This window comes from Triturus cristatus, chromosome 5_2 (assembly GCF_964204655.1).
Source record: "Triturus cristatus chromosome 5_2, aTriCri1.1, whole genome shotgun sequence".
Classification (NCBI taxonomy): domain Eukaryota; kingdom Metazoa; phylum Chordata; class Amphibia; order Caudata; family Salamandridae; genus Triturus; species Triturus cristatus.
Window position 1 is genome coordinate 1,094,853,933 of NC_140588.1, and position 27,210 is coordinate 1,094,881,142.

Below are 27,210 nucleotides of genomic sequence, written 5' to 3' on the forward strand. Positions count from 1 at the left end.
CCTACATGTATAGGTGTAATCTGCCGGGTTTATGCTATATGTATAGGTGTAACCTGCAGGGTGTACGCTACATGTATAGGTGTAACCTGCACGGTGTACGCTACATGTATAGGTGTAATCTGCCGGGTGTACGCTTCATGTATAGGTGTAACCTGCAGGGTGTACGCTACATATATAGGTGTAGTCTGCCGGGTGTATGCTACATGTATAGGTACATAGACGACTAACTGGGGGACGGCTCCCACTCAGACAAGTGGGAATCCTGTCCCTCCTTCCCGCAGTCTGCCTCCATGTGGTAGCCATGGTCCTCACCAAGGGAACATCGGGGTCCATGCCATGGAATCCTGTTCCTCCCGCAGTCTGCCTCCATGTGGTAGCCATGGTCCTCACCAAGGGAACATCGGGGTCCACGCCATGGGAATCCTGTTCCTCCCTCCCGCAGTCTGCCTCCATGTGGTAGCCATGGTCCTCACCAAGGGAACATCTGGGTCCACGCCATGGGAATCCTGTTCCTCCTTCCCGCAGTCTGCCTCCATGTGGTAGCCATGGTCCTCACCAAGGGAACATCTGGGTCCATGCCATGGAATCCTGTTCCTCCTTCCCCCAGTCTGCCTCCATGTGGTAACCATGGTCCTCACCAAGGGAACATCTGGGTCCATGCCATGGAATCCTGTTCCTCCTTCCCCCAGTCTGCATAGAGTTTACAAAAGCTTTCAACCAGATGTGTGCCAGCCCTGCCTGTCAGTGCCTTCCCAAATGTTATATGGTCGTGAGAGAATCCCCACTGAAGGCTTCAGAAACACACCTGGAGTCCGCACACGGTCATCTGATACAAGATGGCTCGACACGCTAAGACATGGAATGAGACTAGCTGTGCGTCTTTGCACCACCTCTGAGTTGTCTGTATATTTGTCTGTCTTTCTTATTTGCATAAGATCAGTTCATCGAAACAATTTGGTTTTCTGGTTCTTTCTAAACAGTCCTTTCAATGCAGCACAGGTAAAGATGCAGTGTGATAAGTTAATTAGTTACTCCACTTGTGTGGGACTTATCATACGCCACATCGTGCGGGTTCTGACTTTGGACCACATGGTTTGTTATCATCAAGACCTCATCCATCAATGGATTATAACCTTTGTTCATATATTGATTTAAGAACTTAAAAGTTGATATATGATAACTTTTAGGCATCTTGTTTCCTCCACTCTTGAATCAGTTTGCAGGACCTTCAGGTGTCTCTACAGATTGTTGCAATAGCGCACTATCTGGTGCTCTTGATTTTTGGATGGAGAATCTTCATTTAAATCCCTAGGATATACATTGAAGAAGCTCTGAAGAAGTCCTATTGTACAAAACACATTGGCTACAGCAAGAATCCAAGAAGAAAAGGATATGTTTCAAAAGTGTTAATGAATAAAGAATTTCCTTTTATCAAAAAAAGATTCTGTGAGTCTCTGCATTTTTTGTCCAATTGCTGCTGTGAATAATCCGGGTGTTATTAACCAAAAAATGATTGTGGTGTGGGTTGTGAGTCACATCGTCTTTAAATCTGATAGAGATTTTTCTCCTGGTTTTGTAGACTAAGACGGCTGGTCCTCTTGACTCGAGCACCACAATGTTTTGAATTACAAGCAGCCTGTGTATGTGTTGTGTGCGGTATCCTATTGCCTCTGCCTCTTCTTTGTAAATCGCTTGATAAATGAATTATAAAAACTGGATGTGAGGTTCCCTGTAATCCCGTCACCGGGTATCTATCATGCAACACTACTTTGACATCATCTTCTTTCACCTCCATCGAGCCTCTGCGGGTGAGCCCCAACATCTGTCCCCTTCCTTGGTCCTCTCCTTGAGCTCCTAGTAGCATCCTCAGTTCTTTGTAGGATGGAGCTACCAATGTAGTGGAGTCTGTGATCCGAGATGGCTGTGGTGGGGCTTCTCTTAGCAGCCCCTCTACCCAGGTTGCTCCTCTGTGCAGGTGCTCATGGCGACCTGGAGGTGTCGTAAAAGGGGGTAGTCAAAGCATGTGCTGAAGAAAAGTGTCACTGGTATCTGTTTCCAAATAATGTACTGGGTAAAACCCAATGTTGTGATTGTTGCGTAATTGTACTTATTGTGTTTCCTGCCAGTTGCCCCTCAAACAATGGTTACACGAAGAAAGAACGGCGATCGCACTCTTCTGACCGGCTACGCTTATGGATTTTATCCCAGAGAAATTGAGGTGAAATGGGTCAGGAATGGTGTAGAGATGCCCTGGGAATCCAGCGAAATCTTGCCAAACCCTGACGGAACCTACCAGGCCAAGAAAACAGTGGAAGTTCAGGAAGGAGATGATGAGAAAACGTACAAATGTGAGGTGTATCACAGCAGCCTGCCGGACACTGTGACCGTGATGTATGGTGAGAAATGCACTTTGGTCTGTGGCGGGTGATTGTGGCGGTGGTGCAAATATTGACTTCATAGGGTCCCTGGTTTGATCTGTTCCTGTCACTGGCGCTAGGCCCAGCCATAGAAGTGGAGTACATTTTTATGGGGAGATTTGTGGGAATGCTGGTGGTAGAAATGTTGTAGATCCTGCAGATTTGAGAAGTTTCCCTCACAGACGTGTGAGGACATTGTGTCAGTTTAGCCAAAGACTGAGGTTCGAGGGGTATTCTGAGTAAGAAAACCTAGTGGGATCCATGCAGGTCGCCCCACCCTAGACTCCCCTGAAAAGAATGAATCAAGGAACCTTGTTACCGAGCGGCGCTCGCCATTCTGTAGTTATAGTTAGGGTTCCCAGAGACAGGATTTCCTTGGATTTTGGACCGTTAATAACTTTGCGCCCATTTGACAAATCCGTGCAAAACCTTGCAGCCCTATTCCTTTTTAGGTCTCGCTGAGACAGCGCAAGCTGTCTCTTTGAGACATTTTGTAAGTGGGTTTTCAAAAGTGCTACCCACATGATTTGGCAGGCCTAAAGCTTGAGTGCACGATGGCGTGCACGTGCACAGCTGCTGTTCGCACTCCCTCCTCCCTTCTCCCCCTCCCTTTTCGTCAGCTTTAATCAGGCTTCTCTGATGCTGGTATTCCCCCCTCCCTTCTCGCCCATCCCTTCTTGTCACCTCGGCTTGTTTATGCACAGCTGCTGCTCCCACTGCCTCCTCCCTTCTCCCCTGCTTGATCGCGATCACTTTCACTTTCACTTTCGGCCAATGCTTGTTTGAGTTCTCATGTTACAGATGACTGTGCTCGAGAGCTTGACCATTTCTTGATAAATCCAGGCTGAAAGCGGTTGCTTTAGGTGCTCAATGTTAAAACGCACCCTCAACCCCCCCTACCCTTTTCCCCAGCAATCACGTGCTCCACACATTGAGCAACTAGGTCAGTATCCCGGCTCTTACGTTGACCTTGTTTCCTGTAACTAAAATAAAAAGAGACCATGCTTCACAAGCATCCCGTGCCCAGGAAAAAGCCCCACCTGGGCTGCTGCACCCTGCCCCCGTCCCTCGAGCCCACATTAATCCGCTTCCCACTGGCTGATTCCAACGTGTCCAGAAGTAAGCACCCGGCCAGGCGGCAGACTCCCACACACACCGAGATCACCAAGCAGAAGAGAAGGCCTTTAGCGTCTCGCACAGCCACTTACAGCAAATTTTGAAAATGTAATTGTACGTGATAAACAATTACTATCCCATCATTGAGCAGAGATACCACTCCCGGGCTTGATTTTTCTATGTGACCAACATGCTCCCAATGTCACATGCAAGCATTTTCTGTTAGACGCCGCTCGTTTGTGTGTTTTGATACATTTTCCCTTTATTACTAATATCCTTTCACCCCCATAATTGGACTCCGGACGATATATAATCCCCCAAACAAAGACTCCATTCATGCACTATCATTTTGTCAGCTATGGGACTTGTAATTTATAATTGCATTTTTCCGTAAAAAAACGTCATTTAACCAGTCACGTTAAGCATCAATGTATATTGTTTCCGAGCGACCCAACTTCGAGGCCTAAATCTTTTCAAAGTTGTTCCCCAACGTATAAAAGGTTATTTTTTAAGCACTCGTGTCCCGCTACACCGCCCCCACCACCCCAAATTCGAGTATGTTTACCCCCAACCTCTAAGGCAGAGCAACGGGATGACCTTGCCTTTTGCTCTCCCCTTTCTCGCTAAGTTTAATTACCGTATGCTAATTTCCTTGCATACTACGTGATTAATTAAAATCATATTTTCATAATCATTTGGCAGTAGCATTGTTTTAACATTATCCGATGCCTTGTGTGTCTGTACATACAGCGTTGAGCAGGTGGAGGAAGCAGAACCGAGGACCTTTTTTGTGTTTGTGTGCCTGCGATTGGTAACATAACTGTCTTATTTACATTTCATCCTTCGGAGGTTGATAAATGAGTTCTGTTGAGCTGGGTAATATTAATACCCGCTGTTTAAAGGACAACAGAACTACAGGAGCCAGCGCTGGGTAAAAACAGTCGATACAGTATCTGTCTGTATGACCGATCTGTAGTGTGGTTTGTAAATGTTGATAATGTTTCCTGTCAGTTACACTCGGACTGCTTCAAGTCATGAACCAACCTGTCCAGATGTGAAACCCGAGGGCCTGAGCATTCGATGAATACTTTTGATGTTCGAGGCATGTGGGCTGCTGAATTCATATCTGTGCATAGATCGCCGCCTAGTGTTGGGTCCGGATGATTGCACATTGTTGTCCTGGAAGAGTCTTCGAAGTATCACGAGATAGGTGGCTCCTCCCCTGGACTACAGTGCGCATGGGCATCCCCTCCATCCTTAGATTGTTTTTTTCCGCCATTGGGTTCGGATGTCCTAATCTTAGCTCTTAGAGTATTTAGGCCTTTATTCGTCGGTATTGTTTTCGTTCGGCGCCGAGTAGTTTCATCGAAGTTAGCCATCTGCCCTTCGACGTCCAAGGCCCGATCAAGATCGACGATGGAATCAAAAACATCGAATAGCCCCTTCAAGCGTTGCCCTCTTTGCAACGCTAAGTATGCTCGCTTCGACGTGCACCCGGTGTGCAACAAGTGCCTCTCTCCAAACCACGACGAAGCCACCTGCATGGCGTGCTCCAGGTTTCGATCGAAGAAGACCCTTCGCATTCGTCGAGCAGCTTGGCTCGAGGCGCAGAAAGCGGCGCCGCACCCGGACAACATCTGCGGGACCGAAGATGAGGAGGTCGTGGACCTTGAAGTTCAGGGAGAGATGTCGGATCCGGCGTCGGAGCGTGAATCCGACTATGATGCCGAAGACGAACATATAATAGATGAAGAGGAGGATGACGTCGTCGTACAGGTAGGAGACGACGAAGAGGCCCTTGGGGCCGAGGAGGATGGCTCGGAAAATGAGCTAGGCCCTCAGGTCGCCACAGGGCCGAAGGAGGCACTCGATAAGGCTCAGGTCGCGGGATCGCCACAAGACCTTACCCAAGATCATTCCTATCGTTCTTCCGCCCCGCATAAACGCTCGGCGTCGAACTATCCTAAAGAGCCATCGGTATCCAAAGCGCCATCACTCGATCAACGAGAATCGAAACTGAAGGCAACGCACCGAAATCGAAACCGAAAGTAAAAGAGTCTCTCCACGGCAACAAGGCCTCGAAGCACTCGGAGCCGAAGACACCAAAGACGGCTGTCGACGCCAAGAGAGGTCATGGGGACGTCGAGCCACGGGCGCCGCCGAAACTCAAATCCAAGGTTGCCGACCCGAAGGTATCGGCGCCAAAGAGCGTCGCCACAGATATGGAGGGCGGCCATCGAGAGCCAACCCATCCCACTATTCCTGTCCAGAAGACTACATCTGCTACGGGGCTTGATGCCACAACGAAGAAGGCATCGAAGGACCGTGTCCAATCCACGACGCCATCTCCCTTTGTCAAGCAGAAGGTGTCGGAGTCGCTATTACGCATCCACGACAAGGTTTCCACAACGGTTGCGAAGACAGCCCTGCAGCCGAAACCGGTCAGCGCGGTTCACATCGCGTCGACGCATATCAAGTTCGGCCTCCCACCAGCGGTGCGACCGAAGATGTTCGACGCAAAGAAGGGTCTCGACCCGCAAGAAGATATCGACCCGAAGAAAACTGTCGATGCACCAACAGGAATACACATGGGACAGAGACCTGTTGCAGGGCCTCACGAAGATGAGGTTCCAAGGCAGTTCATTGACGCCACCACTGGTAGACTTTCCATATACAAACGGAAAATCGTAACAGAGACACCAATGGAGCCATACAAGATTCCATTGAAAAAGAAGAGAACCACATCACCAGTTCTGGTGGAACACATTCAATTTGGCACCCCAGAAACTCAGTCATTCTCACCCACACACTCTGATACGGATGCTGGAGATGATGGTGATGCTGAGGGCACTTATCCTGTGGATACTGACCCTGAGGACCAAAACCAACCTTGGGTGGACAATACGGATGCAGGGGACACACATACTGCTCCGGATACACAGGCATATGTGGCAAAAACATCTCCTACAGAGGACACTGCTGCTTTCAATGCCTTCATTGAAAGAGCCGCCAACAATCATGACGTACAGCTCCACACTGATCCTGTTCAGGACGACTTTCTAATGGATACCTTCTCTACTTCAGAAAGATCTGTGAAAACTCTGCCCATGCTGAAGGGGGTCCTAAAACAGGCTAATGACATTTTCAAGGAGACCACTAGGGCGAGAGTCCTTAACCCTAGAATTGAAAAAAAATATAGGCCAGCTCCAGTGGACCCTGCCTACATCAAAGGACAGTTGCCTTTAGACTCATTGGTGGTTTCCAATGCTCGGAAGAGAGCCAACTCACAGACAACGGGTGATGCTCCTCCCCCCGACAAGGAGTCTAAGGTCTTGGAAACATCGGGAAAGAGGGTTGCTGCACAGGCAGCTAACATCTGGAGAATTGCCAACACTCAGGCACTTCTCGCTAGATACGACAGGGCGCATTATGATACCCTAGAGACACTGCTGCAGCACCTCCCAGATCAGTATAAAGAAGGAGCGGAGACACTTATTAGAGAAGGGAAGCTCATTAGTAACGCTTGCATTAAATGCGCTCTTGATGCAGCTGACACTGCAGCTAGGGCTATCAACACCAGCGTCATGTTGAGAAGGCATGCTTGGTTGAGAATCTCGGGATTCAAACCAGAGATACAAACAACTATACTCAATCAACCGGTCAACCCTAACTCCCTCTTTGGCCCCGAGGTTGACACCACCCTAGAGAAACTCAAAAAAGATACAGAGACTGCAAAGTCTATGGGGGCTCTGCAATCCCAGCAGTTTCGGAGTGGGTCCTTTCGTCGCTCTAGCAACAGAGGACCATCTAAAACCCAGAACTCCCAACAGTCGCAGTACACTAAAGGAGGTACACAGCCCACCCATAACAAAAATAGTAGAGGTGGATACCGTGGAAACAACATCAAAGGCAGAGGCCGAGGAAACAACAGCTCCAGGTCCTCCGCCACCAACAAGCAGTGACGCCTTGTCACTGCCCCCCGACCACGTAACACCTGTCGGGGGGAGACTACAGAGGTTCCTGCCAGTCTGGGAATCCATAACTACAGGCAGGTGGGTGAGAGATATTGTCCAGTACGGTTATTGTCTGGAGTTCACGTCCACTCCACCCAACATACCACCAAGACACCGTCCTATATCCGCAGAGCACTTGCACTTATTCCACCAGGAAGTTCTCAGTATGCTCCAAAAAGGAGCCATAGAACTCGTGCCTGCAGAAGAACCGGGATCAGGGGTGTACTCACTGTATTTTCTAATCCCCAAAACGGATGGATCTCTCAGACCCATACTAGATCTAAGACCTCTAAACCGTTACATTCTGTCAGAGCATTTTCACATGCTCACTCTGCAACAAGTGCTACCATTGCTCAGTCAGGGAGACTTTCTCGCAACATTAGACCTCAAAGATGCGTATTTCCATATACCCATACACCCCTCACACAGAAAGTACCTCAGGTTCACTGTTCTCAATCAGCATTACCAGTTCAAAGTCCTCCCTTTCGGGGTAACAACGGCACCCAGAGTGTTCACCAAGTGCCTGGCTACAGTGGCGGCGCACTTAAGGAGACAGCACATACATGTCTATCCTTATCTGGACGATTGGCTTATCCAGGGAAAGTCGGCCCAGCACTGTGCCAGCCACATGTCCCACACCATTCACCTTCTTCACAGCCTGGGTTTCTCACTGAATTATCCAAAGTCCCACCTTCAACCCAACCACGTACAGCAGTACCTAGGCGCGACCATAGACACTCTGGCAGCCACGGCACAGCCAAATTCAGTGAGGATCAGCAGCATTCATTTGCTCATAAAGAAATTCAGACCTCAACACTCACTCCCAGCAAGAGTGTTTATGCAGTTGATAGGCATGATGGCCTCCTGCATCTTCATAGTCCCGCACGCAAGATTACATATGCGCCCGCTTCAGGAGTGCTTGGCACGTCAGTGGAATCAGGCCCACGGACAGTTAAAAGACCTAGTGTTGGTGAGCGGTCGGGCATACAACTCTCTGCATTGGTGGAATCCACAAAACCTTTGCAAGGGCCGACCGTTCCGAGAGCCTGTCCCACAAATCATACTAACGGCGGACGCCTCTCTCCAGGGATAGGGAGCTCATGTGCTCAATTACACAGTGCAGGGACTATGGACGACACAGCAAAGGAGGATGCACATCAACCTTCTGGAACTCATGTCAATTTTCCTTGCAATGAAAGTATTCAAGATACACTTGTGCAACAAGGTCGTGTTGATCCGAACGGACAACATGACCGCTATGTACTACATACAGAAGCAGGGAGGGACACACTCGCCACAGTTGTCTCATCTGGCTCAGAGCATGTGGAAGTGGGCCATTCAGAGGAACATCTTCCTCATGGCGGAACACCTCCCGGGCAAAGACAACCAGATAGCAGATCTGCTCAGCATACACAGCCACCAACTGCACGAATGGGAAATACATCCATCAGTACTCCAACCGTACTTCCAACGGTGGGGTCATCCAGAGATAGACCTATTCGCCACAAGGGAAAACGCAAAATGCCAAAACTTTGCCGCCAGGTTCCCACATCCACAGTCGCAAGGCAATGCAATATGGATGAACTGGTCCGGCCAATTTGCGTACGCTTTTCCCCCAGCACCATTAATACCGCTGGTGGCACGCAAACTGAGGCAACACTCACTGACGCTCATCCTGGTTGCTCCAACGTGGGCACGCCAGCCATGGTACACCACTTTTCTGGAACTCTCCGTGGTACCGCATCAAAGGCTACGGCTCACACCCACTCTTTTAACGCAGAGCCGTGGCGAGATTCAGCACCCAGATCCGCAACAGCTGAACCTGGCGATCTGGCTCCTGAGATCCTAGAATTTGGCTACCTAAACTTGCCTCCAGACTGTATGAATATCATCAAGGAGGCAAGGAGACCCACTACCAGAGCATGCTATGCGGCCAAGTGGAAGAGATTTGTCATGTATTGTAAAAATAATGACATAAATCCACTGGATGCGTCAACCCAGAACATTATCTGTTATTTATTACACTTATACAGATGCAATCTAGCATACAATTCCATCCGTATACATTTAACCGCATTGGCAGCTTACCTTCAGAACAGGCAGCACCTCTCACTCTTCAAAGTGCCTGCCATCAAAGCTTTCCTGGAGGGCCTCAAACGTGTCATTCCCCCTAGACACCCCCCGTCACCAGTCTGGAACCTAAATTTGGTCCTCACCAGACTGATGGGACCACCTTTTGAGCCTCTACATTCCTGTGAGATTCAATTTCTAACCTGGAAAGTAGCTTTCCTCGTTGCCATTACTTCCCGAAGACGAGTTAGTGAACTTCAGGCACTAACCATTCAAGAGCCATTTATACAGGTTCATGCCAACAGGGTCGTACTACGCACCAACCCTACTATCATGCCCAAGGTAATTTCGCAGTTCCATATGAACCAATCCATAGAACTGCCCGTGTTTTATCCTAATCCTGAGAATATAGCAGAAAGAATGCTCCACACACTTGATGTCAAGAGAGCTCTCATGTACTATATTGATAGAACACAAACTTTTCCCCGCAGCACAAGGGCAACCCCATTTCCAAAGCAGGGATAGCTAGGTGGATCGTTAAATGTATACAGATTTGCTATGAAAAAGCTAAGCGCACACTAACAATTCCTCCAAGAGCCCACTCCACTCGAAATTTGGGGGCCTCCATGGCTTTCCTGGGAAATATTCCCTTAGAGGAGATATGTAGAGCAGCCACATGGTCCATGTTAGAAGGCGACCTCAGAGGAGCCCGGAGGGGGGCCCTGACTATCCTGAGACCAACCCTCGAGGTATCGTAGCCGGGCACTGGCGGGAGACTCCTCAGGGGAGGAATCTCGTATCTAGGATCGTACACTCGGCACCACACGACAAAGAGACACCACACCGGGAGTTCTTAAGAATAAATCTTTATCAGATCGGAGTTGTAGGATCTTTATGATCAGCACGGCAAATATATACAAGTGGAGCGCGGGCTCACAGAGTCTTGGAGGGGGGTAGGAGGTAGCGGGACAGTCTTTGGGGATATGGATCAAATGCAGGAGCGTACCCGTCGCACAGCTCACAATCCTCGAGCTGGGGGATGCGCTTGTCGTCGTTGGGGTCCGGCGGGACCAAGAGAGTCGGTGGGAGCCGCGAGTCACTCAGCAGGGCTCAAGTACAAGTTCGGAGGTCTTACGATCTTTCGGGAGCCGCGAGTCACTCAGCAGGGCTCAAGCACGAGTTCGGAGGTCTTACGATCTTCAGGGAGCCGCGAGTCACTCAGCAGGGCTCAGGTGTTTCCAAAGGCGAATCTCCCGGACAGTCCCAGAGCACCCCTTGTTATAGGACGACTCCTCTTTGATGTTCGGAGTCGGTGCAGGCAGGGGTCTTGTCACCTGGGGGTCGCTTGTCGGGGTTTCCTGCCATTGTCTTTTGATCCTTTCAGGGCCGGGTCGGGAGGAGTCCCAGACACCCAACAGGCGTGGAGCCAGCCCTCGGGGAGGCCAGCGGGCCGATTGAACCCACCTTCCCAGGGAAGCTCAGAGGTGCGATGGAAACTGCTCCTCCCTCTCTCACCTCAATGGGAGCGCGATGTCCCCCAGCCGGAGTGGCGCCTCTAGGCCGGGGTCGCGCTGGGGCCGGGCGGCCATCATGGTGCATGAAGTGGGCATGCGGTCCCGGTGTGGCCGGAAGGAGGAAGGCCACGGACGGGGAAGTCCGGGTCGGGTGTGTGTGTTCTGGTGGGAAGGATCGGCTAGGCCGTGGGCTGTGTGAGGTGCAGGGGTCAGGTATGGCTAGGTTACGAGGGCCGGGTCTAACACGCATCCCCCCCAGCTGAAAGCCAGAGAGAACTACCCATCCTCTTGGGGGTTCTCTTCGCTGAGGCGGAAGAACCGGGAGAGGCCATCGGCGTTGGCGTGGTCAGTACCAGGGCGATGTTCCACGGTGAAATCCATCCCCTGGAGGGAGATTGACCACCGCAGTAGCTTGGGGTTTTCTCCTCGCATCTGCATGAGCCATCGCAAGGGGCGATGGTCGGTTTGGACCTTGAAATGGGTGCCGAACAGGTAAGGGCGTAACTTCTTGAGGGCCCAGACTACGGCGAACGCCTCGCGCTCGATGGTGCTCCATCTCTGTTCTCTGGGCAACAGCCTTCGGCTGAGGAAGGCTACGGGCTGGTCTAGGCCTTGGTCATTCACCTGGGACAGGACGGCCCCAATTCCATGCTCGGAGGCGTCCGTTTGGACCACAAACTCCTTGGAGTAGTCGGGGGCCTGGAGGACGGGGGCAGTGCACATGGCCGCTTTCAGGGCATCGAACGCCTCTTGGCAGGCAGGGGTCCACTGCACTTTCTTGGGTTGTTTCTTGGACGTGAGTCCCGTGAGGGGACCGACGAGGCTGCCGTACCCCCGGATGAATGTCCGGTAGTAGCCCGTGAGGCCCAGAAAGGCTCGGACCTCCGTTTGGGTAGTGGGGGGTTCCCAGGCTAGGATGGCATCGATTTTGGGCTGTAGAGGGGCGACCTGGCCGCTTCCGGCCTGGTGCCCCAGGTAGGTTACCGAACCCTGCCCAATCTGGCACTTGCTGGCTTTCACGGTGAGGCCCGCCTGGCGCAGGGCGGTTAGCACCCTCCGGAGGTGCTCACTCCATTCGGAACTAAAAACTGCGATATCGTCTAGATAGGCAGCGCTGAATTTTTCCAGCCCGGCCAGGACTCTATTTACCAGTCGCTGGAAGGTGGCCGGGGCATTTTTCATCCCGAAGGGCATCACGCGAAAGCGATAGTGCCCATCCGGGGTGGAGAAGGCAGACCGCTCCTTGGCTCCTTCTGTGAGCGCAGTTTGCCAGTAGCCGCAGGTGAGATCGAAGGTGCTGAGGAACCGAGCAGCCCCGAGTCGGTTAATGAGCTCGTCGGCTCGGGGAATGGGGTGGGCATCGGCTCGGGTGACTTCATTGAGTCCCCGGTAGTCCACGCAGAAGCGGAGTTCTGGGGCGACACCGGTGGCAGCTGCTTTCGGGACCAGGACCACGGGGCTGGCCCAGGGACTGTCTGAGGGTTCGATCACTCCTAAGGTCAACATCTTCGAGACCTCGGCTTGAATGCAGGACCGGACCCGATCAGGGACTCAGTAGGCTCGGTGTCTCACCGGCGGGCTGTCTCCAGTATCCATGTCATGGACACACCAGTTGGTGACCTTGGGGACCAGGGAGAAGAGGTCGGAAAACTGCCCTAGGAGCTGGCGGCAATCCTCACGTTGCTGGGAAGTGAGGGATGGGGAGAGGTTCACTCCCTCCACGGAGCCGTCCTTCTCTTTGGTGCACAGGAGATCCGGGAGGGGATCCGACTCCTCCTCGGACCCGTCATCCGTGGCCAGCAGGAGGCTCAGCTCCGTCCGCACAAAGTGGAGCTTGTCCTTTTATCCTGGAGGGCGCAGGGTTTCACGGGGGCCATGACCCATACCTGCTGGCCCGGCTGAAACTCGACCAGAGTGGCATTCTGGTCGTACCAGCGCTTCATCTCTTCCTGGCTCGCCTCCAGGTTGGCCTCGGCCATCTCTCGGAACTTCCTAGTCTGGTTTCGGAGGGTCAGGACGTATCGGAACACATCTCGGGGGTGGCCTCGGGCCGTCGCCTCCTACTCTTCCTTGACCAGGCTGAGGGGGCCCCGGACGGGGTGCCCGTAGAGTAACTCAAAGGGGCTGAACCCCAAGGATTTCTGGGGAACTTCTCGGCAGGCGAACAGGAGGCAGGGGAGCAGGACGTCCCACTTACGCCGGAGGGGCTCTTCCAGGCCCGCGATCATCCCCTTCAGAGTCCAGTTAAACCGCTCTACCAGGCCGTTCCCTTGGGGGTGATACGGGTTGGTGAATTTATAGGACACTCCGCATTGTTGCCACAAGGACGTCATGTATCCAGAGATGAAGTTCGTACCGCGATCGCTCACAACCTCGCGGGGAAAACCCATACGGGAGAAGATTCCCATCAACGCCCGGCCCACCGCGGGGGCTGTGACGGTGCGCAGGGGTATGGCTTCAGGGTATCGGGTGGCATGATCCACCAGGACGAGGATAAAGCGGTGCCCTTGGGAGGTTGGGGGGTCCAGAGGCCCCACGATGTCGATCCCGACCCGCTCAAAAGGGGTACTGACGACAGGGAAGGGTTGGAGGGGAGCCTTGCGCTTTCCTCCGCTCTTCCCACTGGCCTGGCACGTGGGACAGGACTTGCAGTGGGCTTCTACCTCCGCTTTCATTCTGGGCCAGTAGAAGTGAGTCACGAGGCGACTGTAGGTTTTGTCCTGGCCCAGGTGGCCTGCGAGGGGAACATCGTGGGCCAAGCTCAGGAGGAGGTCTCGGAAGCGTAGGGGTACCACCAGCACCCGGGCGGATCCTAGCTCCACCGACTTCTGCTTGCTGTACAAAAGGTCATTCTCCCAATACACCCGGTGCGTTCCAGTTTGGTCGCCCGCGGCCTGGGCCTCTGCCTGTTGCCGGGGCCCGATCAGGGAAGGACAGGTAGACTGCTCTCGGCAGAACTCCTCTCGGGAGGGGCCCCCCTCGTGGCGCCACTGGGCCAATTCAGGCAGACCGCCTAACTCGGTGACCTGTGCGGAGTCGGAAGGGGGGGGGTTCGTCACTGGCGACCGACCCTTCTTGTGGGGGGATGTGGGGACCCTCGGCGGGGACCATCCTATCTTCAGTGGTCGGGGCGTCGTCGACTTCCCCCAGGGGGGTCAGTCGGGCCGCCATGGATCGGGTGGTGGCGCACACCCACTCAGGGAGGCCCATCATCCCTAGGTGGGTCTTGCGCTCGACTTGTCTCCAGGGGGAACTTTCCAGGTCGTTCCCCAGGAGACAGTCGACTGGCTGGGAGGTTCTCACTGCGACTTTCAGTTTACCGACCACCCCTCCCCATTCAAAAGGCACCAGGGCTACTTTACACAGACTTTCCGTGTTGTCAGCGGAAATGACCGGGCAAAAGACGTTGGGGAGGACCTGGTCTTCGTTGACCAAATGACTGAGGACACCGGTGATGCTGGCCCCGGTGTCACGGAGGGCTTCTACTTGGTGGCCATTGATCGTTACGAGCTGCCCATATTTCTTCGTGTTGGAGGGCAGGAGGCTTCCAGGGACCATTTCCCTATCTCCTAAGGATACTAGGGCCATGGCTGCGGGTTCCCACTCTACGGTCTCCTTCACCTCCTCCCCCAGTGCTACATTGGCTATCTGTCTAGCGGGGGGTGCTGCCTGGGTGGTGTGTGGGGCCATGGGGCATTCAGGGTCGTTGGCGTAATGCCCGGGCTTCTGACAACGGAAACAAGTGATGGTCACCCGGTGCCCCCGTCTCAGGGGGGGGCCGGATACAGCTGGTGGGGGTGCCGGGAAAGGCGGAGGTTGGGTCTTCGGGGGACTGGACTGGGACTCTCTCTGCCCTCCCTGGTCCCCCCCCCTCTCTGGCGGGGTGGTCCCTGACTGGCTCGGGGGTACTCTCCTACAGGGCCCCGGGAGACCCGGGTGTTGGTCCAGCGATCCGCCTCGACAGCCAGCTTTCTCGGATCCGTGAGCTTGCTGTCGAGCAGATGCTGGCGCAGTTCCACAAAGCAGTTTGCAGCCAGGTGTTCCCACAACATAAGGTCTGTTAGTTCTTCTAGGGTGGTTACCTTGCTGCCCTTGACCCACCCATCGAATGCGCGGCTGAAGAAGTTCACATACTCCACCCAGGTGGTGCCCGGGATCTTCCTGCAGTCCCGGAACCGCTGGCGGTACATCTCCGGGGTGAGGCCGTACCTTGTGAGGAGGGCCTCCTTCATGTGGTCGTAGGAGGTCTGCATGGAGGTTGGTAGGTCGAGCAGGGTGTCTCTCCCTTCGCTCAGGAATCGTCCCCACAACCCGGCCCCCCAATCCTTCTGCGGGACCCGATGGGAGGTCATGTCGACCTCGTAGGCCCTGAACCACTGTTGAATGTCATCGTTTTTGTAATATTTTTTGACCACATCCTTGGGGATGTGGATCTTCTGCTCCGCCGGGGAGGCCGCCTCTCGGTTCCCCGGGGGCCCCGCTTCTACGCTTTTTGCTTTCAGCTCCATTTCCTTCAAGCTGCGTTCGTGCTCCAGTTGAAGTCTCCTTCCTTCGTGTTCCCGTTGGAGTTTCTTCTCTTCTAGTTCTCCTTGCACCCGCATCTGTTCCACTGCTAGCTTTTTCTCGGCTAATTGCAACTCACCCTCAATTTTGAGTTTGGCTAATTTGAGTTCGTGATGGCGACTCCTTTCTCTGTCTGCGAGTTCCTCCGGGGATAGGCCCCCGTCTGGTACGAAGCTTCGCACCTGGTTGCTGCTGCGTTCTCCTTGGGAGGGTCCACCTTCGTCGGGGGGCTCCACCGCTCCTTCTGGGCGGGGGGCTCCAGAATCCACCCAAGCTTTTAGTGCCTTCTGCATATCTTCTTTGGTGTTGAGACCAGTGGTAGCGATTTTGAGTTCTTTGCAGAATTGCTTCAATTCTCTGTGTGTGTACTCCTCCAGTTGTTCCGCCTGGAACACGGTACTGATGTCATTTTCTGTGAGAACCACATCGTTTCCTTCTGCCATCTTTGTCGGTAGTGCGTCAGCCGTTCACGGTATGATCTCTAGATTATAGGCCCGAATCCCGTCGCTTGCCACCAATGTTAGAAGGCGACCTCAGAGGAGCCCGGAGGGGGGCCCTGACTATCCTGAGACCAACCCTCGAGGTATCGTAGCCGGGCACTGGCGGGAGACTCAGGGGAGGAATCTCGTATCTAGGATCGTACACTCGGCACCACACGACAAAGAGACACCACACCGGGAGTTCTTAAGAATAAATCTTTATCAGATCGGAGTTTTAGGATCTTTATGATCAGCACGACAAATATATACAAGTGGAGCGCGGGCTCACAGAGTCTTGGAGGGGGGTAGGAGGTAGCGGGACAGTCTTTGGGGATATGGATCAAATGCAGGAGCGTACCCGTCGCACAGCTCACAATCCTCGAGCTGGGGGATGCGCTTGTCGTCGTTGGGGTCCGGCGGGACCAAGAGAGTCGGTGGGAGCCGCAAGTCACTCAGCAGGGCTCAAGTACAAGTTCGGAGGTCTTACGATCTTGCGGGAGCCGCGAGTCACTCAGCAGGGCTCAAGCACGAGTTCGGAGGTCTTACGATCTTCAGGGAGCCGCGAGTCACTCAGCAGGGCTCAAGCACGAGTTCGGAGGTCTTACGATCTTCAGGGAGCCGCGAGTCACTCAGCAGGGCTCAGGTGTTTCCAAAGGCGAATCTCCCGGACAGTCCCAGAGCACCCCTTGTTATAGGACGACTCCTCTTTGATGTCCGGAGTCGGTGCAGGCAGGGGTCTTGTCACCGGGGGTCGCTTGTCGGGGTTTCCTGCCATTGTCTTTTGATCCTTTCAGGGCCGGGTCGGGAGGAGTCCCAGACACCCAGCAGGCGTGGAGCCAGCCCTCGGGGAGGCCGGCGGGCCGATTGAACCCACCTTCCCAGGGAAGCTCAGAGGTGCGATGGAAACTGCTCCTCCCTCTCTCACCCCAATGGGAGCGCGATGTCCCCCAGCCGGAGTGGCGCCTCTAGGCCAGGGTCGCGCTGGGGCCGGGCGGCCATCATGGTGCATGAAGTGGGCATGCGGTCCCGGTGTGGCCGGAAGGAGGAAGGCCACGGACGGGGAAGTCCGGGTCGGGTGTGTGTGTTCTGGTGGGAAGGATCGGCTAGGCCGTGGGCTGTGTGAGGTGCAGGGGTCAGGTATGGCTAGGTTACGAGGGCCGGGTCTAACAGTCCACTATACATACCTTTACCAAACACTACTGTGTAGATGTACACTCAAGACAGCAGGCTGCTGTCGGCCAGGATGTTCTCAAAACTCTTGTTCAGACTGCTGCAGCTGGCACGGGCAGCCGCCGCTAAACGGAGGGACTGCTATATAATCTATGCACAGATATGAATTCAGCAGCCCACATGCCTCGAACTGATTATGCTACTTACCAGTATGCATCTGTTCTTGGCATGTAGGGCTGCTGACATTCATATCGCCCACCCTCCTCCCCGGCGCCTGTAGCAGCTGTAGCATTCAGTAATTTCTAGTTAGCATGGTCATCATTCACTGTATTACACTCCATCTATGCCACAATGGCGAAAAACAATCTAAGGATGCAGGGGATGCCCATGCGCACTGTAGTCCAGGGGAGGAGCCACCTATCTCGTGATACTTCCAAGACTCTTCCAGGACAACAATATGCAATCATCCGGACCCAACACTAGGCGGCGATCTATGCACAGATATGAATGTCAGCAGCCCTACATGCCAAGAACAGATGCATACTGGTAAGTAGCATAATCAAACCACAGTATGAAATGCTGCAGCCAGCCTATGAACAGCGCTTCCTGCACTCTGATTAAATATGCAAGATTAACAGCAAGAGTGCTGACTCGGTCCTGGCAGTCATTCCCACTGCTGCAATAAACACAGCCCCGATCAAGCGTCTTGGTAATAATGTTTCATCAGAAACGTTTTAAAAAATTCTGATTGTCGCCCTTAGCAAATGATCTAAAATATGCTGGTTACCGTTATGTTTTTTATATATTTGCTCGACTTCTCTTGGTGTATTTATCATTTGCATTTCTTTTATGTGCATAATGGCATTGAGCAGGAAAAGCACACCAACTTCTCTATGTAAAGTATATCTTCTGTAGATCAATTTTATTAATGTTAACTAAGTAGTGTGTGACAAACTGTCAGGATTTTCACAAGAAAGTGTGGGAAACACAACAATTAACATCTTTCACAAAGCGGCAAATATTTCCTCTAAAGCTTTGTAAAGATTACATAAAAATACAATGTGCAAGTTCCCACGCCCTTGCTCTTATGCAGATCTCTTCCTATGCATTATAACAGCCTGCGAGTGAATTAAAATGCAGTTTGTTGAAGGTCACATTCAGGTCAGAAGTTTGATCAGCACGATGAAGTTCTATATGAAAAAGACAGCTATGTAGCCTAGTCAAATACAGAAATGGTCGACTGGGAGCACAGTACGAAAGCAGGTTACTTACTACTGGCAAAAGGGGTGGAGAAACAGATCAAGCATGAGTAAGCATGAGGGAAACAACAGACACAATGAGATAGGGGGTACACTCATCTCACATCCGCTCAGGAAACAAAAATCCATGCTCCTGACACATGGACAGGAAAGCGATACATTCTAATGGGTCACACTTGTGACAAGTGGCGCTGTGTGTTATACACACATTTTAAGGGGTCTGACAGGAGATGAAATGTGAACTCCTCCCACAGACACAAAAGAACGGACCACCGTTGCAGACCTAAAACCTGCACTGGTGCGCGATTTTCTGCCAGTTTCCCCGCTAGATTACCTCACAGAGTCTGAAGGCTCGAGCACAAAGGCATGTTTGACATCAGAGAGGATGCTGGGAGTCCATCGGCCTTTTTGGTTGATTTCCACGTGAAGGCGATCCATTTACAAGCTTTGGCATACCCAATAGGTCTCGCCTTTGGGACCTTATAAGTGTTTAGCCATGCAACAGTTGATGTTGTTGCCACAAGGATATTGTGCTGCATAACTAAATACTTATAAGGTCCCAAAAGCGAGACCTATTGGCTATGCCAATGCTTGTTTTAGGTCTCGCCGAGTCAGCACGCATGCATTGCTCGGAGACATTTAGTAGGTGAGTTTTCAAAGTGCTGCTGGCTGGCCTAGCGCTTGCGTTCACGCAAGCGTGCACGCACGGCGCAGCCAGAAGCTTTCAGCGCCAGAAGCGCCATCTGGAGCTTTCACTTTTTCCTGCCGTTGCACGCGCACCCCTGCTTTCACTTTTGCTGTCCCTCTCGCGTGTTTGCCGGCGAGGCGTGCACTTTCCTTTTGCTTGTTTCTCCACAAGCCAAGCTTCACCCATCTCCAAGCCACCCACAGTGTCCCCAGGTTCTAGTGTCAAAGGGCTCACCGATTGACTGTGTCCTCTCTCCCCAAACAACTTAATTTTGCAGACACACTGTTATACCGCAAGATTGTTTTTCTTTTGCCTCCACTTGTTTTCTAACTTTCAGGTTTCCCTTTGCTCCCGCCCCCTCCTGTTGTCCTATTCCCTTTGCTCCCGCCCCCTCCCGTTGTCCTATTCCCTTTGCTCCTGCCCCCTCCCGTTGTCCTATTCCCTTTGCTCCCGCCCTCCCTCCCTGTAGTGTGTGTGTCTTTATTCCCGCACCCTCGCTCGTTTCTTTCTATTGTCTATTTCCTCCCGCCCCCCCCCCCCCTCCCGTGAGCACCATGCCCACACAGCCGTAACTTCCTGGGGAAGAGGTGAGGCACCTGTTTTAATTGTCGCTATACAGGTAAGCTTTGCATAATTGCAGCCACAGTTTGTTTCCTATTGATTGCTAGACTTATTTTGTTTCCGTATTGTCTCTGTTCCCGCTCCTCTCCCGCTGTCTGTGTTGTCTCTGTTCCCGCTCCCCTCCCGTTGTCCGGGTTGTCTCTCTTCCCGCCCCTTCTGTTGTCTGTGTTTTCTCTGTTCCCGCCCCCTCCTGTTGTCCGTGTTGTCTCTCTTCCCGCCCCCTCCTGTTGTTCGTGTTGTCTCTCTTCCCGCCCCCTCCTGTTGTCCGTGTTGTCTCTGTTCCCGCCCCCTCCTGTTGTCCGGGTTGTCTCTGTTCCCGCCCCCTCCTGTTGTCCGGGTTGTCTCTGTTCCCGCCCCCTCCTGTTGTCCGGGTTGACTCTGTTCCCGCCCCCTCCTGTTGTCCGTGTTGTCTCTCTTCCCGCCCCCTCCTGTTGTCCGTGTTGTCTCTCTTCCCGCCCCCTCCTGTTGTCCGTGTTGTCTCTCTTCCCGCCCCCTCCTGTTGTCCGTGTTGTCTCTGTTCCCGCCCCCTCCTGTTGTTCATGTTGTCTCTGTTCCCACCCCCCTCCTGTTGTCTCTCTTCCCGCCCCCTCCCGTTGTCTGTGTTGTCTCTGTTCCCGCCCCCTCCTATTGTTCGTGTTATCTCTCTTCCCGCCCCCTCCTGTTGTCTCTCTTCCCGCTCCCTCCTGTTGTCCGGGTTGACTCTCTTCCCACCCCTCTCCCGTTGTCCGTGTTGTCTCTCTTCCAGCCCCCTCCTGTTGTCCGGGTTGTCTCTGTTCCCGCCCCCTCCTGTTGTTCGTGTTGTCTCTGTTCCCGCCCCCTCTTGTTGTCCGGGTTGTCTCTCTTCCCACCCCCCTCTTGTTGTCTCTCTTCCCACCCCCTCCTGTTGTCCGTGTTGTCTCTCTTCCCGCCCCCTCCTGTTGTCCGTGTTGTCTCTCTCCTCATGTTACCATCAGCCTCCCAGCGCCATGCCTGCGGCCTCTGTCCTGGGGCAGTACCCTTGCCTGCTGCCACACATAGCCGCAGCAGTAGTTTCTCCGGTGCTCCTCCAGCAGCGACCCAGCCATGCTGTCGGACATTTCCAGGCTCCACCAACTCCGCAGGGTCCACGGACACTCCCCCATGTTGTTTTCTCTGCCGTTAAGCTGCTTGCTGCCAGATTTCTTCACCGTAGGCTTCAGGGATCTAAAATCCCCTGCTAATAGTCTCCTTGCACACCAGAGCTGCATCAAGGGGTCCGTTCTGCAAACAAATCTTTGTATGTTTCTTTACCCTTGTTGTGATACAAAGTCAGCTGAAAGTGTGTTTTAAAAGCAAAATAACCCTTGCACTCACTGACACAGCTGTCAATACTGTGACCATTTGCTGTAGTGTAATGTGACGGACAGATTTTTTTTGTGGTGTTTGCTTTCCATGTGACTGTTCATGTTTTTACTGAAACAGTAATATTTTCCTGAATTCTTTTGGGGATAGGGTGCTTAATTATAGTAATTTCATGTTTATCCATGGGAAAGCCACAGCTTGACACTTGCATGGATACTTTAAAAAACCGACTATACACTAGTGAGGCTACGGGGGTCGGCTTCCCCAGGCACCCAACGATCTGATCAATTTTCTTCTGGGTTCCCAGACAATCCGTGATCTTTGCATGAACTACCTTCCTCTTCAGCAGGCTGCATACTTCTTCGGCTTCTGGGCGGCTCCTTATTTTACTTACGGTAGTACACACTTTGAAACAGTATACAAGGCTATGGTGCTTTCAAGTAAAGAGTTCCTGCTGCAAGCCGAGATTATGCAAATTATGGAGGTCTTTATTCAAGGTTGTGTTAAATACGTATGTTTTTGAAGAGTCGCCATTCACTAGTAAGTGCGCCATTTACCAATCTGTTTCTAGTGGACACAGTAATTGCTGTAAAACAATACCCATTTTCACAAATATATATTCCTTTGTCCTTTATGGAAAAATGGGCTACTGCATTTTTTGACTATCCACAGGTCTGTGGCATTACTAGAAGTTGCAGGGTAATTTGCACTCCTTTAGCCTTTATGTTCTACTGTGCTTTTGACTTTACTTTGTGGTAGTATTATGCCTCACTCTGGTTGGCTGGGTCCCCCATCTGCAAGATGGCGGGGACTGAGAGTTGTGCTTCACCTCTCTCCCTCACTTGGTTTTCCCTCAGGTTCTCCCTCTCAAAGTGGGGGTCAGAACCAATGGGGACCAGTTTGCTGGGAGCAGCAAGTGGCCTGGGGAAGCTCACAAAGGCAGCAAGCCTTTGAAGCTTCCCCTTCGGGGACCCTGCCCATTCTGGGGGAGGAGGCTTGGCACCTCGTCCCAGGATGTGCTTTGTTTCAGGCCCCCGAGAGCAGCAGGCTCTCGACCCAGGGGTCCAGAAACATGTCTGGTGGTGGCAGCTGAAGGAAGCCACTCAGCCTGGATACTATTGGTAGGTCGTTTTTCAGGTGGCATCTCTAAGACGCCCTCTGTGTGCATTTTACATTAAATCCCATACTGGTATCAGTGTGCGTTTAATGTGCTGAGAAGTTTGATACCAAACTTCTCAGTTTTCAGTAAAGCCATTATGGTGCTGTGGAGTTCGTAATGACAAACTCCCAGCACCATATACTCTTAATGGCATTACTGCACTTACTGTGTCTAAGAATTGGCTTAGACACTGTAGGGGTACAGGGCTCATGCACCTGTACCCTCACCACTGGTATAGTGCACCCAGCTAGAGGGGTGACTGAGGTATGCCAGGGCAGTGTGTTTGTGGGCATGGCACACAGGGATGTGTGCCATGTCAACTCTCTGTTTTGTTCTGCACCAAGACACTCAGCCTGCAAAGGCAGTGTGTGTGTGTGTCAGGGCACAGGGCCTCTAACGGTGGCACAATAAGTGCTGCAGCCCTTAGGGGCCTTCTCTGGTCACAGGGCCCTGGGTACCTAGGGTACCATTTACCAGGGGCTGACCTGTGGCCAGAGATGCCAATTGGATGTAGGCTTCAATACAGGTTTAGGGAGGGAACACAGGCCCTGGGCACCTGATTGGCAGGAGCCTAGGGCACACTCAGTCAAAGTACATCAGCAATTCAGCAAAAAGTGAGGGCATACCATGCAAGAAAGATGGCACTTTCTCACCCCCCTTCCCCCCCGCCCCCAAACGAAAGATGATGAGACCAACCTTGCCCTATGGAGTCTTCATTGTCTAAGTGGAAGAACCTGGAAAGTCCATCTGCATTGGCATGGGCAGTCCCAGGTCTGTGTTCCACTTCAAAGTCCATTCCCTGTAGGGAGATGGACCACCTTAGTAGTTTTGGATTTTCCCCTTTCATTTGCATTAGCCATCTGAGAGGTCTGTGGTCCGTTTGAACCAGGAAGTGAGTACCAAACAAGTAGGGCCTCAACTTCTTCAGGGACCAAACCACAGCAAAGGCCTCCCTCTCAATGGCACTCCAACGCTGCTCTCTGGGGAGAAGCCTCCTGCTTATAAAAGCAACAGATTGGTCTTGGCCTTCATCATTGGTCTGGGATAGGACCGCTCCTATCCCTAGCTCAGAGGCATCAGTCTGCAGTATGAACTGCTTGGCATAATCTGCTGCTTTTAGAATTGGTGCTGAGCACATTGCTTCTTTCAAGGTGTCAAAAGCCTTTTGGCAACTAAATGTCCAGTTGATTTTCTTGGGCGTTTTCTTGGAGGTGAGTTCTGTGAGGGGAGTCAGAATGGACCCATATCCCATCACAAACCTCCTGTAGTACCCAGTCAAGCCAAGGAATGCCCTGACTTGGGTCTGGGTTGTTGGAACTGTCCAGTCCATGATGGCCTGGATCTTGGGCTGTAAGGGCTGTACCTGGCCTCCACCAACAAGGTGGCTCAAGTATACCACAGTGCCCTGTCCTATCTGGCATTTGGATGCCTTGATAGTGAGGCCTGCAGTTTGCAGGGCTTTTAAAGCCTTCCCAAGGTGGATCAGGTGATCCTGCCAGGTGGAGCTAAAGACAGCAATATCTTCAAGATAAGCTGCACTAAAGGACTCCAGCCCAGCCAGGACATGGTTCACCAGCCTCTGGAAAGTGGCAGGGGCATTCTTTAACCCAAAGGGCATCACAGTAAACTGATAATGCCCATCAGGTGTGGAGAATGCTGTTTTCTCTTTGGCTCCTGGGGCCATGCCAATCTGCCATTACCCTGCAGTTAAGTAAAGGTACTGAGAAATTTGGCTGCCCCCAATTTGTCTATCAATTCATCTCCTCTTGGGATAGGGTGAGCATCTGTCTTGGTGACAGAGTTGAGCCCGCTATAGTCCACACAAAACCTAATTTCTCTCTTTCCACCCCGTGAATGAGGCTTGGGGACCAGAACCACTGGGCTGGCCCAGGGGCTCTCAGAGGCTTCAATAACCCCTAACTCCAGCATCTTGCTGACTTCATATTTGATGCTTTCCTTGACTTGGTCTAACTGTCGATAGTTCTTGTTTTTGACAGGTGCACTGTTACCAGTGTCCATATCATGGGTACACCAGTTTGTCAGACCAGGGGTCAGGGAAAAGAGGCTAGCATACTGTTGCAAGACTTGCTTGTAGTCAGTCAGCTGTTGGGCAGAGAGGGTGTCTGAAAAGACCACACCATCCACTGACTCATGTTTTGGGCTGTAGGATAGGAGATCAGGGAGAGGTTCACTCACTGCTTCCTGTTCCTCATCAGTCACCATCAGCATGGTGATGTCAGCCCTGTCATTGTAGAGCTTAAGGCGGTTCACATGGATAACCCTTTTGGGTGTCCTGCTTGTGCCCAGGTCAACTAAGTAAGTGACCTCACTCTTTTTCTCTAGGATAGGGTAAGGGCCACTCCATCTATCTTGGAGTGCCCTTGGTGCCACTGGCGCCAAAACCCACACCTGTTGCCCAGGTTGAAATTCAACCAGTGCAGCCTTTTGGTCATACCAGTGCTTCTGAAGCTCCTGGCTGGCCTCAAGATTCTTGGATGCCTTTTCCATGTACTCAGCCATTCTGGACCTTAGGCCAAGCACATAGTCCACAATGTCTTGCTTGGGTTCTTGGCGAGGCCTCTCCCAACCCTCTTTCACAAGACAGAGTGGTCCCCTCACAGGATGACCAAACAGAAGTTCAAAGGGGGAAAACCCTACTCCCTTCTGTGACACTTCTCTGTAAGCGAAAAGCAGGCATGGCAACAGGACATCCCATCTCCTCTTGAGTTTTTCAGGCAGTCCCATGATCAGGCCTTTCAATGTCTTGTTGAACCTTTCAACAAGGCCATTGGTTTGTGGATGGTATGGGGTAGTAAACTTGTACTGCACTCCACACTCCTTCCACATGTGTTTAAGGTAAGCAGACATGAAGTTGGAACCTCTGTCTGAAACCACCTGCTTAGGAAACCCTACCCTGGTGAAGACACCCAGGAGGGCCTTGGCTCATGGAGGAGCTGTAGTAGTCCTAAGTGGAATTGCTTCAGGGTACCTAGTAGCATGATCCACTGCTACAAGAATGAACTTGTTCCCTGAGGCTGTGGGAGGTTCAAGTGGACCCACAATGTCCACACCTACCCTTTGAAAGGGAAACCCCACCACAGGCAGTGGTATCAGGGGGGCCTTTGGGTGGCCACCTGTCTTGCCACTGGCCCGACAGGTAACACATGAGCTTACAAACTCCTTCACCTTTTGGTGCATCTGGGGCCAGTAAAAGTGACTGACTAGCCTTTCCCATGTTTTGGTTTGCCCCAGATGTCCAGCTAGGTGGATGTCATGAGCCAAAGTTAGGAGGAACTCCCTGTATGTCTATGGCACTAGCACCCTCCTGGTGGCTCCAGGAGTGGGGTTTCTTGCCTCAGTGTACAGTAATCCCTCTTCCCAGTAGACTCTGTGGGTACCACTGACATCTCCCTTTGCTTCTGAAACAGCTTGCTGCCTCAGGCTTTCAAGAGTGGGACAGTCTTGCCGACCCTGGCACAGCTCTTCCCTAGAGGGTCCCCTGGGCCCAAGAGTTCAACCTGGTAAGGGTCAAGCTCCATAGGCTCAGTTCCCTCTAGGGTGTCCTAGTCCTCTCCCTGAGGAGAGGGGTCCTGAATGGTTTGCTGTGTAGAAGCTGGTTCCCCAGTCTTCTTACCTTTTCTCTTGGTGGGTTGGGCCATACTTTCAGGCTCCAATCCTACTTTTTCACCCTTCCTCTTGCTCTGTGCTCTTGTTTGCACACACACCAATTCAGGGATACCCAGCATGGCTGTATGGGTTTTCAACTCGACCTCAGCCCAGGCTGAGGTCTCCAGGTCATTTCAAAGCAGACATGCAGCTGGTAACTTTTGAGAGACCACTACCTGTTTCAGAACAGTAACCACCCCCCCCCCCCGCCTAATGTCACCATAGCCATTGGATGATTAGTGGTAACACTGTCAGCATTGGTGACTGGGTAGGTTTTCCCAATCAAGTATTGCTCCGGGGAAACCAGTGTGTCTCTCACCATAGTGACACTGGCACCTGTATCCCTCAGAGCTTCTATCCTAGTTCCATTAACACAGGGGTATTGTAAGTACTTGTTTAGGTTGAGTGGCCACACAGCTACAGTGGCAAACTCAACTTCCCCCTCTGAAAATAGAACTGCTTCAGTGTGCATCCTGATTTGCTCTGGGCACATTGTTGATCCCAGCTGTAGACTTGACACCCCAGGTGTTGCGGTACTGGTTGCCTTAGGGGCTTGTTGTGGGGGCAAGATTTATCTACAGCTAAGTGTCCCAACGTCTTACAGTTGTTACACCAGTCCCCTGAAACCTACCAATCCTTAGTGTGGTCACAGACTGGCCTAAGCCAGCCTGCTACCACTGCAGGAGTGCGGCCTAGGTGGCACGGTTTTAAAGTGGAGGAAAGATACCAAGAGGTCAGGTCTCCCCCTTTTGCCGCTCCTATTCCTTCTATGAAGGTGGGTGTCCCTTAGGGCTCAATCTTTAGCCCCACATTGTTCAACCTTTATATGTCTCCCCTTGCTCCCTTGGAAGAAGATTGCGGTGCTACAATAATTTCCTATGCTGACGACACGCAGCTTCTGTTCACCTGTGACAAAGGTGAGGACTTTGCAGGTGAGAAGTCACCCAATGCCTGACTGGGGTTTTTGCATGGGCGAACCAGCTCAAATGCAACCTAGAGAAATCGAGGTCATGTTTCCCCCTCTCCACCTTTGAATGAGTGGAAACAATGGTGGCCATCAGACATGTCGCCTCCCTTCTCGGTTAGCATGGCCAAGAACCTGGGTGTCAAGCTGGACGAGACTGTCTATGAAGGCCCAACTCCAGTCAGTCGCAG

The 27,210-nt window shown here is 52.3% G+C and overlaps 1 protein-coding gene across 2 annotated transcripts in view; it reads left to right on the forward strand.

Annotated features, from left to right (window-relative positions):
• LOC146829747 (H-2 class I histocompatibility antigen, Q10 alpha chain-like) overlaps positions 1-27,210 on the forward strand; it is a 260,886-nt gene that overhangs the window by 90,272 nt on the left and 143,404 nt on the right. For both annotated transcript variants that reach the window (XM_085608470.1, XM_085608471.1), the window contains exon 4: positions 2,127-2,396. In XM_085608470.1, coding sequence (XP_085464596.1) covers positions 2,127-2,396 — 270 coding nt within the window. The remainder of the gene's footprint in view (positions 1-2,126; positions 2,397-27,210) is intronic.